At 38.8% G+C, this 21,116-nt stretch overlaps 1 protein-coding gene across 2 annotated transcripts in view; it reads right to left on the bottom strand.

The window, feature by feature from the left end:
• PJA2 (praja ring finger ubiquitin ligase 2) overlaps positions 1–6,385 on the bottom strand; it is a 72,426-nt gene extending 66,041 nt beyond the window's left edge. The window contains exon 1 of one of the 2 annotated variants that reach the window (XM_070742947.1): positions 5,980–6,385. Coding sequence is in view for 1 of the 2 variants with exons in the window: in XM_070742946.1 (XP_070599047.1) it covers positions 5,980–6,057 (78 nt within the window). In the remaining variant the exon portion in view is untranslated. The remainder of the gene's footprint in view (positions 1–5,979) is intronic. The other variant, XM_070742946.1, reaches the window with a different exon arrangement.
• Between the last annotated feature and the right edge of the window lie 14,731 nt (positions 6,386–21,116).

The raw sequence follows: 21,116 nt of genomic DNA, 5'->3' as shown, positions 1-21,116 counted from the left end.
GATCGTAGCGCGCGTTGGCTGCAGCGGCGAGCGAAGCCAAGCCGGCAGCAATGTCGCCGCCGCTGCAGCCAACGCGCGCTACGATCTTCCGGGCCAGCCAGGCTCAGTGACGGAAGGCAGCCGCTTGGCCTGGGATGCTGGGCCGAGAGGAGCCGGGCTTGATCCGCTGCAGGCAGCGAAGCCAAGCAGGCGCGCCGTTCTCCGCTGACTCCTAAAGCGGGGAAGTTCGCCAGGAGTCAGCGGAGAACGGCGCAACTGTTTTAAAACGATCGGAGCTTTCCAATGAGTCCCGAAGACAAACGGCAAACTTCCGCGTTTGTCTTCGGGACTCATTGGAAAGCCGCACGGGTGTTTTAAAACATCCCCGCCGACATGGGGGGCTTGCTAGCACCCCCCCAAATCCAGGTTGGGGGTTCGGGGGGTGCTAGCGAGCCCCCCATGTCGGCGGCGACGTTTTAAAACAGCCGCGCCGCCCCCCAATCTTCGGCTCCTCGCTAGCGCTGCAGAAGTTTAAAACACCATCTGCACATGCGCAGATGGTGTTTTTACTTCCGCAGCGCTACTTCGCGAAAACCCGCTCGTTGCGGGGGGTCCTGGAACGGAACCCTCGCAACGAGCGGGGGATCACTGTATACACAAGAACAGTTTCCCCCCCGAACATCATCACTCTGCTAAACAAATAATTCCCTCAACACTGTCAAAATATTTACTAAGTCTGCACTACTATTACTACTAGTTTTTTTTCATAATTCCTATCATCCATTTACTACTTATGACGGTATGACTGTAACTTGTTGCTTGCATCCTTAAGATCTTTATTAATATTGTTTCCTGGTTGCTTATTTGAGCCCTGTGACAATCATTAAGTGTTGTACCTCATGATTCTTGACAAATATATATTTTCTTTTATGTACACTGAGAGCACACATCCCAAAGACAAATTCTTTCTGTGTCAAATCATACTTGGCCAATAAAGAATTCTATTCTATTCTATTCTATTCCATTCCATTCTATTCTACTCTATTCTTTCTGAGGCATTTCTTTAAAGAAAACCACTCAACTTATCTGTTCACACTCTCTTTTAAGATAATATTTTCTTTATATCAATAACCAATTGTAAGAAATTTTTATACCTTATTTTACAGAGCTTAAAACTACTGGAGCATTGATACTGAAATACTGTATACAGTATTTCATTGTTGCCAGTTGAAAAGTGAAATGCTCTTATAACTACAGCATCAGTCATTTCTATTACATTTTCTATTACATCAACTATTTCTATTACATTGTTCTGCCTCCAAGCAACTTCATTTTTATAAAAAATATTATACAAAACCCACACGTGCATCTTAACTTTAAATCACCACAGAAAGTACATAAGAAGTACCTAATATCTTATCCTGATATTTATCATTACTTATTATGCATATTTCATATTGAATATTTAATTGATTCAGGTTACCGTATTTTTCAGACGCACCTTATTCGGAAAGAGTAACAATGAAAGAGCTTACAAGCTGGTAAGAGCTGGGAACATTGTTAGCACCTGGTTATGGCTAGAAAAAATATTCAGAGCAAGTAGAGCAATGAAAAGAAACCTGCGAAGATTTAGGGCTTGGAAAATATTCTTCACAGAAAGAAACAATGAAAGAGCCTGCAAGATAAGAGCTGGGAAGATTGTTAGCAACTAGTTAGGGCTGGGGGAAAAAGCTTTGGGGAAAAAATGCTGCATTCAGAGTATAAGATGCACCCAAATTTTTAGCCTCTTTTACACTCTGAAAAATACGGTACATGTTATTAGGTCCAATACAGATCTATAGCCACTCTCCAACCTTTCACATTAAATTTTTTCATGAGTTCCTCTTTCGCTAACCCCTCAGTTTTAGAGTGTCAGCATAATCATTTACACACCTATGTTTCAACATGGATTTCATGCAATATATGAAGTTATTCCTGATGCAATAATTATATAATTATTTCTTTTGCATATTTTCTGTATATTATAAATATCAAGCCAGTCATGACTTGGGATCAGCGTGTATTTCAAATACTGTATAGTTAAATTTCCAAAAACTATTCGCAATCATTACCAAGCAAAAATAGATATATTGTTTACTAAAGCTGTGTAAGCACAAAATAGCACTATGTACTTTTACCCACATATGAACATATTAGAATTGGGAGGACTGTAGCAAAAGAAGAATAGCTATACCACTGTTAAATCTGTGATGGTGAACCTTTTTTGGCTAAAAGGGTGTGTGTGCACGCTAACACACACGTGCATACCTACACCTATGCGCTCACCCAGCACATGCACAAAACCCCATGCCCTATGCATGCACACAACTCCCCCCCGCACTGCTCTAGCCTTCCCTAAAACCTCCAGGATGCAAAAAATGGCCCAATGGACAAACCGGAAATCTATTTTTCTGAACTTCCAGTTTGCCCGTTGGGCCGTTTATCATACTCTGGAAGGTTCAGGGAAGCCTCCAGAGAGCGAAAACACCCTTCCCCAAGGCTAAAAATCAGCTGGTCAGTGCGTGCATGTTCGCTGGAGATGACCTATAGCAACGCCTCCCATACCCTCCAATATAGCTCTGTGTGCCACAGGTTCTTCATCAAGGCTCTAAGCATAGATCTTAGAATGTAACAATAATTTATCTCAATAAAACCTACTACATATCAACTGGCTATTATATAGCACTTTTTACTATCAAAACATTTAATGTGTGTGCATTAAAAAGGTAAATGTAAAGGTTTCTTCTATCCAGTCATTTCCATCTCTAGGGGAAAGTGCTCAATATAAGGGGTAGTACTCACTCCAATTTTTAGCTAAGGGACCCAGCATTGGCCAAAGACATTTCTATGACCATGTGTCCAGTATACATGGAGGTGCACTGAATGCTATTATGTTTCCACTTAAGTGGTGGTACCTATTTATCTATTTTCATTTTACGCTTTTCAAGATACTAGGTGGTCAGGAGCTGGGGCAATAATGGGAGCTCACCCTGTCATGCAGTCCTTGGGTTTCAAACCTGGACTGTCAACTTTTCAACTGACAAGCTCAATGTCTAAAACCTTTGAGCCCTCACTCCCCCTGAGTGTATTAAATGTAGGGATAAACTCTGCCACATTATAAATCAACATATGCATCTTCAATTTAGACATTTTTAAAAGTAATAAAAGCAGCACCTGATTAAGCACAGCACCCACTTTCCATTTAATTTATTTAAAATGTACAACTTTTATAAGGTAATCCAATTAATCAAAACCAAATGAATGTATAAATACAAACAAGCTTTCTCATTTTTATTTTAATCAATACATTAAAACTTTACCCATATATTTAAATTGATTTTAAATTTGAATTTAAATTCAAAGTGTTGGTTATGACCTATAAAGCCCTTCATGGCACCGGACCAGAATATCTCCGGGACCGCCTTCTGCCGCACGAATCCCAGCGACCAGTTAGGTCCCACAGAGTTGGCCTTCTCCGGGTCCTGTCAACTAAACAATGTCGTTTGGCGGGACCCAGGGGAAGAGCCTTCTCTGTGGCGGCCCCGACCCTTTGGAATCAACTCCCCCCAGATATCAGAGTTGCCCCCACCCTCCTAGCCTTTCGTAAGCTCCTTAAAACCCACCTCTGTCGTCAGGCATGGGGGAATTGACATGTTCCTTCCCCCCTAGGCTTATAAAATTTATGTATGGTATGCTAGTGTGTATGATTGGTTTTAACTTGTGGTGTTTTAAAATTAATTTAAATATTGGATTTGTTTACATTGTATGGCGATTGCTGTGAGCCGCCCCGAGTCTGCGGAGAGGGGCGGCATACAAATCTGATTAATAAATAAATAAATAAATAAATTTAAGTTCAGTACGCTTTCTTATTTTCAGCTAAAGGGGAAAAAAGAATGTCACTTTCACTTTTCTGGGAGAATGCCTAGCATTAAACATCCCCAATGCTGATTCGTGGATGACATGTCATCACTTGCCACATAGAAGCATTTCTATAAAAGAACATAACATTTTCTGATAATATATTGGTTCACACAGCTTGATAGTGAAAATGAAACATTTAGAAAAACTTAGAACAAATGCTCTGATATTCTATGAAATACTCGTTAATGGCTAGTTTTTATTTGTGAAGAGCTAAAATATATACTAGGAAGAAATATAGACTAGGAAAATAGAATAATTCGATGTACATTCTGCTCAAACGTGTAGAGCCCTGGTTCCCAACATGGAGCCCACGCTCCACAGGGGGGCAATTGGAACCTTGTTAACCTAATTAATGGCCAGAATGTACATCGAATCCTCTGCATGAGTAGTTCATTTTTTGAATAATAAGAATTATATGTCATGGGGGGGAAAGGCCTCAGGATTTTAGAGATGCTTACAGTTTACTTATGGGGCCGCCTTCTGCCACATGAATTTCAGCGTCTGGTTAGGTCCCAGAGTTGGCCTTCTCCAGGTCCTGTTGACCAGACAATGTCATCTGGGTAGGCCTAGGGGAAGAGCCTTCTCTGTGGCGGCCCCGGCCCTCTGGAATCAGCTCCCTCCAGAGATTCACACTGCCCCCACCCTCCTTACCTTCCGTAACAGTCTCAAGATTCAGTTATGTCGCCAGGCATGGAGCAATTAGATCAAGACCCTCCGACTACTAATTGTGATGTATGACTGTGATTGAATTGGCTGATGGATTTTATTATACTGGATTTTTAGTTTGTAGTTTTTAATTAATTAGATTTGTTTATATGCATTGCTTTATATTGTGGATAGACAGACAGACAGACAGATAGATAGAGATAGATGATACATAGGAGAGAGAGAGAAAGAGAGAGACAGAGACAGACAGACAGACAGATAGGTGCTTAGGTGGGGCATGGCCAAAAAAAAAAAGGTTGGGAACCACTGATGTAGAGATTTATAAATGCATACATGATATAAGCCAAGATGTATATGAAATATCTATCCTACATATACAGGCTTAAGATGTAAAGCCTTCGGAGAGGGGTGGCATACAAATCAAATCAAATCAATCAATCAAAGAGGGGGGGGGGGTGATTCAGAATTGTTTGACTAAGCAGGATTTTATATGCACAAAACTGATGTGATGGGGCCAGTCTTTTTTTCTATATACCCAAACGTTTTAGCCATCTCTTGATAAGACTGATCTCGGATCAAATTAGAGAAAACATTCTGATGTGGGGGGGGGGGGGGAACTGTCCCAATTAATGTGTCAAATGAAAAAGAGAAAACAATGATTTATGCCTCCCTCCAGGTCACTTAAAACAAATTTCCCCCTGCCTACCTAGGTTCTGGTGTACTATAAGCTAACACTTCAATGCGGAAGGGAGCCATTTGGTTGGTTCTGACCTAAAGTGACCAATCAACATCTCCAATTTTCCCAACCCAGCAGCCTGGAAATAGTCCAGGTCTGGCGAAGCTGTCAAGTGAACCTCATCCCCATGGCATTCTCTCCATCTTCTTCCCACTGATCCGAATTAAAGGGCTCTTTTCAGAAGCGAGTTCAGGATTCAGCCTTTCAGGTCCGCAAGCTTCCCAACCACACACACACACACAACCCCCCGACCCTTCATCCCCCCCCCCCGCCTGCCAGAATAGGATGCCCATATCGCGCAACCCTGTCACCGCGCCTTCCCGGCGCCCGCTTCCTCCCCTCAGCTCTCAAGCGATCCCGAGGCCTCAAAATAACTCAGGGCCTCAATCCGAACCCTCTCTCGGGCTGCGGCGACAGTGGAGAGAACCGGCCCGGAAGGCGCGGCCTGCTTCCCCTCCTCTAACAACAGGCCGCAACGTCGAGACAGGTAGGTAGAGAAAGAGGAGGAGGACCAACCCGCGCCCCCCGACGCGCCTCCGCCTTTTTCTTCCCACTCTGCACAGGGACACAAGCATCTCCGGCCCGTCTCTCTCGCCCCCCCCCCCCCCCCCCCGCAAACTCCGGCCACGGCCACTTACCCGCTTCTCAAGCCAAAGGCCGAGAGGGCACCACCAGCGGCAGTAGCAAAGCACACACACTCTCGCGCACATACACATAGACGGTCTGGGGACTGAAAGCTGCCCGAGCCAATCACGGCCGCGGCTTGCGCAACACCGACCAATCCCGGCACTCACCTAGCCGGCGAGAGGCCAATCGAGGTAGAACGTAAGACAGAGATTGGATGGAACAGCCCGGCTCCCTGTTTGGCTAGGGGGGCGGGGGCGGGAGCGTTGTGTGTTGCGGATGTCTGTCCCCACCGCCTTTCCCGTGCCCTCCGCCGCATCTGCGACTCCGCCTATTCGGAGCGGCGCATGGCTGCGTCCCCGTCCTCTCCTCTTGGCAGAGCGTGGAATTCTCTCCTCACTTCCCCCTCCCCGCCTCCCCGGGACTCCTAGCGAGGATGGGCGGCTTGGTGTCATCTCAGCTAGACTCGCAGAAGCGAAAGGGGCTATTTTGGCCAGTCCCTGCGAAACGCGGGAATGCAGCTTTTAAAAGAAAGCCCGTTGTCCTGCAGTGAAAATCCCGCCATCTGCCTAACTTTACCCTTAGACTGTTGACCTCTCCCGATTCCTAAGAGGTCAGTAAGGGGCGTGCATAAGTGCACCAGAGTGGCTTTCGCCCCCTGTCCTAATGTTTCTCTTTTAGTATCATGTATCATGTATATAAATATTATTATATCTTTGTATATTACCAATGCGTACTTGACAAAACAAACAAATAAATAAATAAGTTAACTGCTTCCACTCAAGTTCCGCATTAGGAACTTTGCCTTGGTATCTAATCAGTCCGCCTTCTTATAAATATAGATTTTTTTTAAAAAAAATCACTATTCCGTGTCCAGATCTCTGGGAGTGCCTTCGGTCCCCTGTCCTATTGCTCTCCTATATCTCCTATACCTTTCTTCTATTCCTATATATCTTATTCTATTGTTTCATTGATATGTTTCTATTACTATACCTGTCCTATTGTCTCTCCTATATCTCCTATATCGTATCTAATATTCTTCTATTCTTCTATTACTCTCATAATATCCTTCTATTCTCTAATTAATATATTCTCTTCCTAAATTTTCACTTCTATTTGTTCTCTAATATATTTTACTCGAGTATAATCTCTATAGCCTTCGTTGTGTATTATTGTGCATTGGACGAACGAACGAAAGAAAGAAAGAAAGAAAGAAAGAAAGAAAGAGTGTACTCTATATGTGTTATTCTTCAGGTATTTGGGGAGCCCTGCGTTCTTTCCCCACCTTGGTCAAGGCCACCTTGATCAATAGAGTTCTCATTGTCCAGCAGCAAATTTTCCCTGGGTTCAGGCAGAAGTTTTTCTGATGCCCTCATGTCAGATCAGCAGAAACAAATCTTTATAACACATCGCTGAAATCCACTGCTACAAATCAGGGGTAAATTATTCTTGAATATTTTGGCCAGCCTGCACTCCTCATGCCCCAAATGTTTAACATCTTGATAATTTCCACATCCTGGTTAAAGTGCAGAATACATATAATGTTATGCAACTATCAGCCTAAACAATCCTATTATTTTAAGTCCCAAATATTGCAAAAATAAAACAAGTCCAATTCCGCATAACTTGTGATTTTTTTTTCTAATGGCAAGGTAATTTCATCCAAGTGTCTTTTTAAAGTGTCCGGTACACATGCATATGTTTTCATATAGATAAACTATTGCATGGTGATTTTTCTTTCAATATGTCAGTGATCATACAGTATAAGTCTTAATTTCAAAATCAGGCAGCTTTACGTGTCAGTGGTGAAGTGTCTTAAAAGAAAATGTCCTTCCCTTAACACCTAATTTAGCTTGCAGTAAGAATGCATAGTCAGGAAGAATCACTTTATACAGATTAATTTTCTGCCTGTAACTAGGACATCTGAAATAGACTCTGTGGCTTTGAAAATATAAAATACTGTACATAGAAGGTTGAAAGGCATTTTTCTTCTAGTATAAAATAATGGCAATTAGAAAACTGATCAATTCACGTTTCATGGAAAAACAAGTATCACCCTAATGTTACTAAGGAATATACAGTACAGTATACCATAAATTGCCTTGTAGTAGGTCAAATTATTTAGACATTGAGGAAGTTCTCTAGTCAACATTGTTTAACATTAATGCTTGCAATATGATATTTGTTTTATTAGACATACAAATATTATACTGCAGACCTACATGCAAAACAATTTTAGTCTATAACTAAGCTATAAATAAAGCAATGAAACATAAGATGGTATTGCAACAATACCATAATATTTCTCTGCTAGTGTATTTACTTTGTTTTCATAACATCTACATAAGTAAGGGAATGGCAAATATAGTTTTTGTTTAGTTCAGATACAGTATGTAGAATTAGAAGGAGGCATAAAAAGAAGATACAAAATATCTTGCATCCATTTCTCTGCAGTTGCATGCTATTGATCAAATTTATAATAAAACTGAAGCCTTCTTTGATTCAGTAATTTGCGTTTACAATCAGAGTTTTCTTGACATATGTAGAAATGGTTTGTCAGTGAACCTTATAGTCCTGATACTCTCAAGAGTTGTTTCATTCAGCTACTAATCTGATCTGATCCCATTTCAGATATTTTTACATGACCATCTAATTGGGCAGAGAAATAGCTCGTGTTTCAGGAAGACACAAATGGATGAATTTGTTAACCCTAACCCACCATGAAACTAACCTCATTTTTTCATGTTCCAGTTTAAGATGATATTTCCTGCCTTTAGCTAATGGAAATCTATATGGTATAATTTGTAAGTAATGCCCTGGAGTAAAATTAGGAATTAGAATCTGCCCTGTTTTTATTGGCTTCCTATTGCTGCAAGCATGTATATACCCCTCAATCTTTGGTTGGTGTTTCCCAGAGCCATATATCTTTGGGCAGGTGTGTGGGGGGGAAAGAAAGTAGTTTTTTTACCTCTTTACTCACAAACATCCCTAATAAAGTTGCCCCATCCACTCTTAGCACTGCTAGATGCATCAAAAACATGCAACACCAAGTCTTATGCTGTCAGTTCTCTGATACCAGTTAGCTGGGCTGATTAGAGTTAGAAGTTAATGTTACTAGATTGTGCAAATGTATCCGTGGGTTTAAAATGCATTTTGGAGCATACAGCTGATTACATAAGCATCAACATGAATATTAGCATTAAGCTTTTCCCCATACATTAAATGGAAAAAGATGCATAGAATAAATCTAATGGAAAAGAAAAGCATTTGGATTAAATTTTAAAATGCACATTTTAATTTTAAGAGGTCTTTAAAAATGAAGGCAAAGGAAAGGCATACATGAATACATTTAAAATCACCTTATTTATCAAAAAAGTGAATTTCCACATATTTAAACATGGCATACAAAAAAGTGGTTAGTTAATTAGGAAATCCCTACATTTTCTCACAATTTAATTAGTAATTGCTGATTGTAGAAAATTTGAGAAATGCTGGGCTAAGGCAAAACTCATATTACTTACCCTTAGGAATATATAACCTGATGCCCAAGGCTCTAGTGCTCCTAATAACCCTGTGCAGCCTCCAAAAGTTGCCACCAATTTAAATATATGGGAAATAACATTTTAATGAAATTTGATTGAATTCTTATTTTGGACTATTTGTATTTTATGTGGTACATTTACATCATTTCCAAGTATTTCAAGAAGAGTCTTCCTCAAGCAGATATTTTACATTTCAGTTCCAAAAATAAGCAGCACACACACACACACACACACACACACAGATTTGAAGGCTGGAAATGAGGAGCCCTATTCTGATTGTAGCAACTCTTGAATTATAATTAGCTTGCAGAGAAAGTAAAGAGAGAGGGTGGGGGGAGAGAAATGAGTTGGTGAAAGGCAAAACTGATAGAAAAAGGGTCTGAAATAACAAGTCCAAGAAAACAGTAAATATGTGAATATAATTTTAACCATTACACTATGACAATGATGGCGAGCCTATGGCACGGGTGCCACAGGCGGCACACAGAGCCATATCTGCTGGGACACAAGCCGTTGCCCTAGCTCAGCTCCAACATGCACGTGTATGCTGGCCAGCTGATTTTTGGTTCACACAGAGGCTCTGGGAGGGCATTTTTGGCTTCCAGAGAGCCTCCAGGGGGGATGGGGAGGGAATTTTTACCCTCACACGGCTCCAGGAAAGCCTTTGGAGCCTGGGAAGGACAAAATACAAGCCTACTAGGCCCACCAAAAGTTGGGAAACAGGCCATTTCAGGCCTACAGAGGGCCTCCAGGGGGTGGGGGGAGCTGTTTTAACCCTCTCCTGACATTGAATTATGGGTGTGGGCACTCGCGTATGCACGATAGCATACACCCACACTATTTTGGCAGCTAAAGAAAAAAAGGTTCGCCATCACTGCACTATGAGATCATATCAGCTTGTAAGATGAACAAATACCTTGTTCAAAAATTGACCAAATAAAACAAAAAGTAGTACTAATGTAGTTCTATAAGCCAGTATTCTATAATAATGATTAGTATGACATATTACTATGTATAATGCACATTGGTGATTTGCCCCACGCATATAAGGGGGGGAAATGGATGGGGGTTATAGCGAAATTGAATTGTGGGCAATTTTTTTGCTTGGACATCAATATAAAAAAACTGAAAAGGTATTTATTAATATCTTTGCTTTATAAATATTGCCAAATAGCCAGTCTTAGAAATCCAAATCATGTCTATTCTTCAAAAATATTTGTCTTTCAGAAAAAAGGTACTGTACAGTATATTCTTTTGAACCATCCTTTTATATCTCCATGTATCAACAAGCTCCAAATAATCCATTCAATTAAAGTCTTTTGTATTTTTCCTTCTTTTCTTTATTTTTTCTTTCTCCTGTATCTTTTGCTTTTTTTGTTTCTTTTTTCTTTACTTTTTATTAGTTTGTGTTAGCTTTTAATATCCTTGTTTAAAAATCTTAATAAAATTATCTATATAGATGCACAAAAATATGCATGAATTGGAAGTATGTTAAAAACAAATATAATTACCTGTAGTCACAAATGTTTTATTTAAAAGTACTCCAAAACACATAAAAGTTACCTATGCGAAGTCATTTCTAAAATATTACATAAATGGATATCCTACTAATTATAGCTAGCCTGAAAACTTTAATAGCTTTAATAACTGAAAAAAGTTTAAAAATAAAATACAGGAATTAATAAAATATCCTGTGAATTATAAGGTAATTTATGTATAGAAAACAAACTAAATGTATAAATGAAATGTGCATAGAAGATAATGTAAAACATCAGACAAACGTAACTGGGGAAGTTTTATTGTTGGTGCTCTATATGTTTTGTATTGGATCCAAAAGGAAATATCCATGTCATAACAACCAAACACTCTGACAGGCCTTCAGTCCTTATTATCTTTCTCAATATTGTTTTTGGAATCAAATAAGGTTGGAAAGTATTCAAAGTGCCAAATAATGGTACTTTTATATCTTGAAAATTATGGGACTACAACTTAGACAGAGCCACACTGCTCTTCCACAGTCCTGATACTATCTTGTATTCTTCTGAAAACCATATTGTCTTACTTTGCCTTTTATATTTGGAAAACCTTCCAAATGTCTTGGCCTATAATTTGAACTCAAGCCAAGGTTGCAATTTAATATCTTACAAAAAGATTTGAGCAAAGAAGATAAAGAAAAATGTCAAATTCCCAGAAAGTTTGAAGAAGAGGAACACATGATCAGATAGCAAGAGTAAGATGGATAATTGCTAATAAGTTATTAACTACAGCAAGGCATTTAAACATGTCAATCATGTTATAAGTGGAATATATTAAAGTTAATGGGTATACTACAATATCTGATTATTCCACTGAGGAGCCTTTATAATGGGCAAGGAATTACTATGAGAACTGAAAGGGAGAAAAAGAGTGCTTCAGAATAAAAAATAGACAAGGATGTATATTGTTCCCATATCTTTTTAATTTAAATAGAGAATATATAAGAATGGAAGGATTTGAAAGGATGATAGCTGGAAACAAAATTGGAGGTTGAAATGCTAACCGTTTGAGATAAGATGTCACCTTTTAAAAATTGAAAATAAAAGATTTAGGAGAGCTCATTATGGAAAAAAATCTGGGTCACTGTTAAATGGTAAAAATATCAACTAGTATGCTTAAAGATTTACAGTTGTTAGTTCAAAGGTATAAGCTACCAGTATATATAATTTTATTTTCTTGAATTCAACAAAAGTGAATATGATCAGCATGCTGGAGAAATAAAAGGAAATTAATTTTAGAGAGAATGGTTCTGACAAACAGACTAAATCTTGAAAAGGTTGTTTGTATGATGTAAAGTCAGAATATTTAAAATTTAGAACATTTATTTAATCTAACATAAACCTTGTTGGCGCTGATGTTTAGCAAAATAATCCATAATTAAGTTTGCTGGCATTGCATGTCTTGTAGTAATATTCACTTATATCCTAAATTGTGTTTCAAAATTAATCAAAGTGGCAAATACTGTAATACCAGGCAGACAATGCAAATTAGCCCTTGCTAATTATAGTATTTTAAACCTTCCTATTTAACATAAAAGGTTAAGCTACAAATCATGGTATAAGATAATAATTATGGACAATCCCTGTATTAGTTATGTGCCCCTCATCCAGATGATAACAAAACAAATCTATAGTTTGAAATGCAACATCTGTTCATCTCATATTTAAAAAAGCATCCTGGGTAAAACATATAAGTTGAAAAAAATATTTTCTTATTATTGTATGAATCTCAAGAGAGATGGCTGTGGCTCTCAGAAATATAATAAAATAAAATGTTGTTGGTAAATGCCAGGTGCTACTGTCCAATCAATTATTAGTACTTTAACTGGCATTACGTAGGAATAGACAACTTGTGGCTAAATCAGTGCTTAGCAATTGTTAATCCCATTTTCCCCCCATAGGAATTTAGTGGGATTTTCTTGTGAGTTGGGTGGGAAAAATGTTTAGCTATAGCATAAACTCTAAATTGATTTTGCATATAAACTCATGGGCCACCCATAAAGCTGTTTCCTTTTTTAATGTTAAATATTGGGCAACACCTGGGCACTAAAACGTGCATTCTGCTTTTTGTGCACAGCCAATGCAAAAAATCAAAATAAAAAATGCTACTCATTGATTTTTAGTGCAACTTTGGAAGTTAAAACAAAGTATTATTATAACATACCCTATAATAATACTTTTCCATGTTTGAAATAAGGGCCCAGAATATATACCGGTATATATAAACATCTATTATGACCTTTGTGGTCCACATACTCCCTGCTACAACTGCTAAAAATTAAGTCTTATTTTTGGTTTCTTCTTAGGTTCCCATAGGCCAGTGTTTCTCAAATAGTGGGGCAGGCCCCCCTGGATGCTAGGAAAGGCACTTGATAACGTGCTTTTTTGCTGCAGGGAGTAGGGACTTTTTGCACTGAACAATAGCACACAGCACAGAGTAGGAGACAACAAACCCTTAAGAGACACCATGGAAAAATATTTAAGAGGGATGAAAAGAAAGGAGGAGAGAGACGGAGATAATGAGACAAACATAAGTCTCCCAAAAGCTACGATGAGGAAATATGCTGCAGCATATTTATTTATTTTATTCGATTTTTATGCCGCCCTTCTCCTTAGACTCAGGGCGGCTTACAACATGTTAGCACTTTTTAACAGAGCCAAGCATATTGCCCCCACAATTTGGGTCCTCATTTTACCCACCTCGGAAGGATGGAAGGCTGAGTCAACCTTGAGCCGGTAATGAGATTTGAACTGCTGACCTGCAGATCTACAGTCAGCTTCAGTGGCCTGCAGTACAGCACTCTACCTGCTGCGCCACTCTGTAGTGCTTGGCTTCACTGTGACTACGGTGGGAGATGAAGAAAGACATGCAAGTTGGCAGCAGACAGTATGAAGCCAAATAAATTAAGGCACCCCTTAAACATATTACACCCCAATCACTCTGATAATCCACTTCATTTTTTTCAGCGAAAACATGCTGAATATTGCAATCAATTGTTCCAGTGGAGAGTTGAGGGCCCCCAAAATGTTTACTTCTTCTGGGGGGGGGGGGGGCATAACAGAAAATAATTGAGAAACACTGCCATAGGCAGAGAAGATTTCCTGCTCACAGTGCTTTGCAGACCCAATTCAAAATCAATGCCATTATTCATATCACTGTAATTCTAGCCATTTTCCTATGTTGGAAAATTTCCTATTGGAAGCAGCTTAACAGGCTGGTGAAGTTATCTTCTGAAGGGGGATGAAAAACCTTAACTGGGGAAGTTTTCTTACTTTTAATAAATACTACTAAACTGATCTAGGGCTGTTGCACAATAACTTACACCATTGATTTGCACACCTCAGTAACTATGAAAAGAACAGGAAAGATATTTCCTTTCACAATTGGTTGCCTTAGAGCAGCATCTTGCTGTGCAACTTTCCCAAGGCACAGAAGCTGTACTTGGGCAAAATAATTGGCAATTTGATCCTTGTCATTTTCAGGAATCTGCTCAGTACTGTTTAATAAGGACTTTGTAAGTTGGAATAGCAAATAGGAATATTGTGCCAGTTTGATAATAAGATTTCCCCCTCGGCTGCTCTCAGGGCTTCTTTGTTTTCTCTCTTGAAATATCCTTTACTAAAAATGATATGAGGGAATCTACATTAAAAAGAACAATGGATTAATGTAGTCAAGTAAAATAGTACTCTTCTACCATCACACTGGTGGTTATTGTTATTATGTACATAGCTCCCAAACACATACCACCTTATTGAATGATATTGACTTGTCTGATCACTAAATAGAGTTACTTCTCCTGATGTTTCAAGTTAAAAAATATATTAGAAATATTGTAATTAGAGAGGCAAATGTAATAGATTTCATTTTAAAATAAGTAGCTTATATTGATTTTTCTCCCAAAACATTTCAAGACTGATTCTGCCAAATGAAAATATGCAATAAACATTTGAGCTACATGGCCCCACAAGAAAAGCAAGTTTTCATCTTCCGAGAAACAATTTTTGTTAAGTGCGTAAACCTCATGATGTACTGCTAAAAGGGTTTGACCAAATAAATGTCCATTGCTGGGGAGAAGTGATTTAAAATCTCATTTATTTTCATTTTATCAAATGTTTCCCCTTTATTTTTAGATTAATTGCTGTTCCTCTGTATATATTTGTTTTACTAAAATTGTAAAGATATAATTGACTCAATCTGCATGTTGAGCTAAAGAAAGAATGTGCAAATCCCAGCAATTTGTAGGTCACAACAGACTTAGTATAATATGTAAAGAATACATTCCAAAAGTAGGTGGAGCCAAGCCTGATTCAGAAGGAGGACTTTAATTAAGAAGGTTTAAAGTACCCATTTTCCCTTTTCACTTAGGCAAAGAATGCCAGACTCTTCTCTTCCCCTTCCCACATTTACTACCACTTCAAGTTTGATATATGATGCCTAGGCATGGGACACCAGATTCAAGCTAAGCATAATCACATCAGATACCTGTACTATTAGCACAGGGGCCTCCCAAAGCTGTGTGCTCTCTCCACTTCTCTCTCTAAACCAATGACTGCATCTCTAACAATCTATCTGTTAAAGTATTGAAGTTTACAGACGACACAACAGTGATGGGTATTTTTCAAAACAATGATTAATCCGCATACAGACGGGAGGTTGAACAATTAACTTTCTGGTGCAACCAGAGATGGGCTGCTAAGGTGGACATAAGGTGTGCTCGCCCCCATAGCTAAGTGTTAGCGGAGTCCAGTGCAATTATGCTACTGCACCTGTGCAGGTAGCAAAATCATGTGCGGAGATGCAGGTGCACCCATGTTTTGGCACCTTTTTTTGCTTCTGCACATGCAAAAACCCATGCTGAAACACGTGCTCACCCGTGTCTCTGTGCGCAATTTTTCTATCTGCACAGGTGCAGTAGCATAATTGCACTGGACTCCACTAGCATTCAGAGCCACGGAGGTGAGCACACATCACCTTTCCATTTTAGCAGCCCACTTCTGGGTGTGACCGGAACAATCTGGAACTGAATATACTCAAAACCGTAGAAATGGTAGTAGACTTTAGGATAAACCCTCCCATACTTCCATCTCTTACAATACTAGACAACACAATATCAACAGTAGAGACCTTCAAATTTCTAGGTTCCATCATATCACAAGATCTAAACTGAACATCTAACATCAAAAACATCATTAAAAAAGCAGAACAAAGTATGTTCTTTCTGCGCCAACTCCGAAAGCTCAAACTGCCCAAGGAGCTGCTGATACAGTTCTACAGAGGAATTATTGAATCTATCACCTCTATAACCGTCTGATTGGGTTCTGCAACCCAACAAGACAGACACAGACATAATCAGATCTGCAGAAAAAACAATTGCTATCAACCTGCCTTCCATTGAGGATATGTATACTGCATGAGTCAAAAAGAGGGCTGTGAAAATATTTACAGACCTCTCACATCCTGGACACAGTTTCAACTCCTATCCTCAATATGATGCTATAGAGCACTGCACACCAGAACAACTAAGAGGTCTGTAAGAGACCTTACTAAGAGATTTGTAAGGGATGTTCATATGTGCACCACTGTATCTACCGTCCCTGTCTTACTGTCCCATTGTCCTCCTTTATTGTTACTTTTTACTTATGTTTATACAAACTACTAGTATATTATATATGTTTTGACAAATAAATAAATAAAAGAAATTAAAGAAATAAACTAGACACAAGAACATTTTTTCCAGAATGCCATCACTCTGCTAAACAAATAATTCTCTCAACACTGTCAAACTATTTACTAAGTCTGCACTACTATTAATTTTCTCATTGTTCTCATCACCCATCTCCTCCCACAAATGACTGTACAACTGTAACTTGGTTGCTTGTATCCTTTCAATTTATATTGACTGGTTTCTAATATGAGTTGATCGCTTATTTGTACCCAGACTATCATTAAGTGTTATACCTTATGATTCTTGATGAAATTTTCTTTTCTTTTCTGTATACTGATAGCATATAATTCAAGACAAATTCCTTGTGTGTCCAATCACACTTGGCCAATAAAATTCTGTTCTGTTCTGTTCTATTCATCTAAGAAAACGTACAGTGCTTGACAACAGAGAGTGACTAAGGAATTCCTGATTAGCTTAAAATCCAAGCCTCTCAAGAGAGGTGGGAGAAAGATATTTGCCTGGACTTGCTGAACTGGTTTGCCTTGTTGTGGGCAGGAACTCTTTGCCTTGGGGAAAAAGCAGAACGATATGTAGCTGGTAGAGATGAAAGGAAGCAAATAACTTGAGAGCAGAAAAAAGGAAGAAAGGGACTTTATGGTAAGATGTAGGCAAGATGTAAGTAGAAAATAGTCACATAGTCTTCAGGAGAAGTAGAAAACAGTAATGTTCAACTGACTGGAAAAACCAGGTGGGGAGCAGAATTTTCATCTTGATGTCAAAGTGAAAGTTCTAACTGAGGATCTATACTGATTATTTTGTTTTCAGGTTTGCTACTCTGCTTCATGAGTTCTGATATTTGGAAAGTGCCTGTTAATTAACTCAAGGCACTTGCCTTTAGAATCAGAATTTGGTTGTCTATTGTAAATCCCATGTTTATAGATTCCATCAAGCTATTTGAGTTGCAGCTTCTATTCTTTTTATTCTGTGAGAAACTGATGTTTGAGGTGCCATTTGTATTTTATCAGCGCTAAATAATTTATTCTGTACAATTTGTAATTAGGCATTTGGCTACACAAGCTAAACAAAAGTTTTTAAAAGTTTAGCTTTTTAAAAATTATGTTGTTGTAAAACTCAATACATTGCACTATTTTAATCAAATAATATTTGTAAAGTATTGACTGAAGATTGTTAATACTTTAGTGTGTAGATAGCTTAGGCAGTAGAGAATAAAAAGAAGAAATAATTATTCAAATTATATTAATTACAATTTAGACTGCAGTGTTAATGAGTGTAAGATTATTTGGCATTTTCATCCAAAACTGAATGTAACATAAAAAATAACTGGTGAAGATTGCACCAAAATATTGCAATAAAGCTAATTACTTAGTATTGAAGTCTCCATTACTTTATGTATTGTTTTATATAGGTTAATAAGAAAAAAATATGCTATGCAAATTTCACAATAAATGTTGAAAAATAAAGAAAATATGCTTATTTCTGATACATTTTGCTTATTTCTAAATAAGCTTAAATCATAAGAGTGCTTTTATTTTATTTTATTTATTTATTTATTTTGTCCAATACACAATAATACACAATGACGGTTATAGAGGATATAGTAGAGAAGAAATACAAGATATAGGAGAGACTATAGGACAAGGGACGTAAGGCACTCTAGTGCGCTTACGTACGCCCCTTACTGACCTCTTATGAATCTGGAGAGGTCAACTGTGGATAGTCTAAGGGTAAAATGTTGGGGGTTAGGGGATGATACTACGGAGTCTGGTAATGAGTTCCATGCTTCAACAACCTGATTACTAAAGTCATATTTTTTACAGTCAAGTTTGGATCGGTTAATATTAAGCTTGAATCTGTTGTGTGCTCTTGTGTTGTTGTGGTTGAAGCTGAAGTAGTCTTTGACAGGCAGGACATTGCAACATATGGTCTTGTGGGCAATACTTAGATCATGTTTAAGGCATCATAGTTCTAAGCTTTCAAGACCCAGGATTGTAAGTCTAGTTTCATGGGGTATTCTGTTTCGAGTGGAGGAATGAAGGGCTCTTCTTGTGAAGTATCTTTGAACATTTTCAAGGGTGTTAATGTCTGAGATGCGATATGGGTTCCAAACAGATGAGCTGTATTTGAGGATGGGTCTGGCGAAAGTTTTGTAAGTTCTGGTAAGTAGTGTGAGATTTCCAGAGCAGAAGCTATGTAGGATTATATTAACAACTCTTGAGGCCTTCTTAGTGATGTTGTTGCAGTGGGTTTTGGCACTTAGATCTTTAGTTATTAGTATCCCGAGGTCCTTGACCGTATTTGAAGTTCTGATTCTTTTTGCCAATGTGTAGGATAGAGCATTTGCTGGTTGAGATTTGTAGTTACCATGTGTTGGACCAGTCAGAAACTGAGTCTAGGTTTTTTTGTAGAGTAGTTGTTTTATCAGTGGTGTTGAAGAGTTTTACATCATCTGCAAAAAGAACACAGTTGCTTGTGATGAGATCGCAAAGGTCGTTGATGTAGAGAATGAAGAGTATAGGTCCCAGTATGCTACCTTGGGGGACACCACTTTTAACAGGGACGGGTGTGGATATGGAGCTTCCTATTTTGACCACTTGTTGCCTGTTAGACAGAAATGCAGTAATCCAGCTGTGGAGGGATCCTGAGATGCCATAGGATTTGAGTTTTTGAAGTAGTTTGTCATGGACCACTGAATCAAAGGCTTTGGAGAAGTCAATATGAATTGCATCTATAGATTTTCCTTGATCAAGATGAGTTGTCCATATGTTTTTGCAGTGAAGGAGCTGTAGATTGCAGGATAGTTTTTTTCTGAATCCAAATTGTTTGTTAGAGAGCAGATTATTAGTTTCTAGGTGGAGAGTAATTGATTGGTTTATAATTGATTCCATAACTTTACATGGGACGCAGCATAGTGATATTGGTCTGTAGTTATCGACAAGAGAGGGGTCTCCTTTTTTGAAGATGGGGATGACCATTGCTTCTGACCATATCTTAGGAAGTGTGCTGGTACTGAAGGATTTTTCAAAAGTTATGCTTAGTGGTCTAGCTATAGCAGAAGAGACCTTTTTTTAGGAAGTATGCACATAGACCATTTGGTCCGACTAATAGGGAAGGTTTAAGGTCACGTAATGCTTTTTCGACTCAGTCTTCAGTGAAGTCTATTTGGGTTAGGTCATTGAGAGTGTTTGAGGTGCGAGTGATGAGTTTGGGGGATGAGCCGTTACTGTTGACAAAGACAGAGCCAAAGAATGAATTGAGAAGGTTAGCTTTGGATGAATCATTGTGGTATTCTTTGTTGTTGGGTCCTTTGAGAGGTGGGATAGGTCTAGAGTCCTTGAGTTTGTTGTTGACAAAGTTGTAGAAGGCACGATTGGATTTGGTGCATAGAAGGTTTTCCTCTTGTATGCTGTGGTAATTGAGACATTCTGCTTCTATTTGTTTGCATATGCTTTTATAACGGCTTTTGAAGTTTACTACTTGTCCTTTTCTGTTTTTATGCCAGAAATATTTTTTTTATTATTGTAATTTTCTTATTGAGATGGGGAGGTTATTTTTCTTGGTTGAGGCAGATGCAAATGGTACATAAAGTCTGATGATTATTTTCATCTCAAGCAAGAATGTGTTGTAGAGGTCATCCAAAGAGTTGCAATTAGAGAATAAAGTTTGCCAGTTTGATGTTGAAAGATGGGCATCAATGAGTTTGTAGTTCGCTTTTTTGAAGTTGAATTTCGGAGTCGCGTTATTTGGGTGGATCTTAGTGTGGCTTAGGTTGAGACTGAAGTTTATCATGTTGTGGTCACTGTCGGAAAAAGGTTCTTTTATTTTTAAGCCATATATTGTACTTTTGCTGTTGCAGAAGATGAGATCCAAACAGTTATCTAATCTAGTATTGCCACTTACTAGTTGGTCAAGTCCCAGACTGGTGACTGTGTTATATATAGTAGAGTGGATAGGTTCGGTGCTACATTCATTTAATGTCCAGTTAATATGTGGTAGGTTGAGGTCACCAAGGAAGATGATGGGGTGTGGGCAGTGGGTGTTGTGTTTGGGCCTGGGCCAGCCATTGCTCCCACAGATGGGAGAGACACGGCACAAAGTGAATGCGAAAGCCTGGCTGACAGCCAGGAAGATGTGACAGATAGCCAGGAAGACATGGCAGACAGCCAGGAGGACGAGGCCACTGGGACACAGGATTCAGCAGACAGCCCAGGGGATTTGGCATGCAGTCTCTCAGACAGTCTTTCGTCCCTGGGTTCTTCTGCAGATCAATATATTGATCTGCGTAGCGAAGAGCTATGCAAAGAAGGGATCGCTTTAAGGAGTATTACAAGTCATTATAGGAGCACCTGGGCTGGGTGTGGTTCTTATACTGAGGGCTGGGTGTGGTTCC

This window comes from Erythrolamprus reginae, chromosome 2 (assembly GCF_031021105.1).
Source record: "Erythrolamprus reginae isolate rEryReg1 chromosome 2, rEryReg1.hap1, whole genome shotgun sequence".
Classification (NCBI taxonomy): Eukaryota; Metazoa; Chordata; class Lepidosauria; order Squamata; family Dipsadidae; genus Erythrolamprus; species Erythrolamprus reginae.
This window is presented reverse-complemented; position numbering and strand designations above follow the sequence as displayed.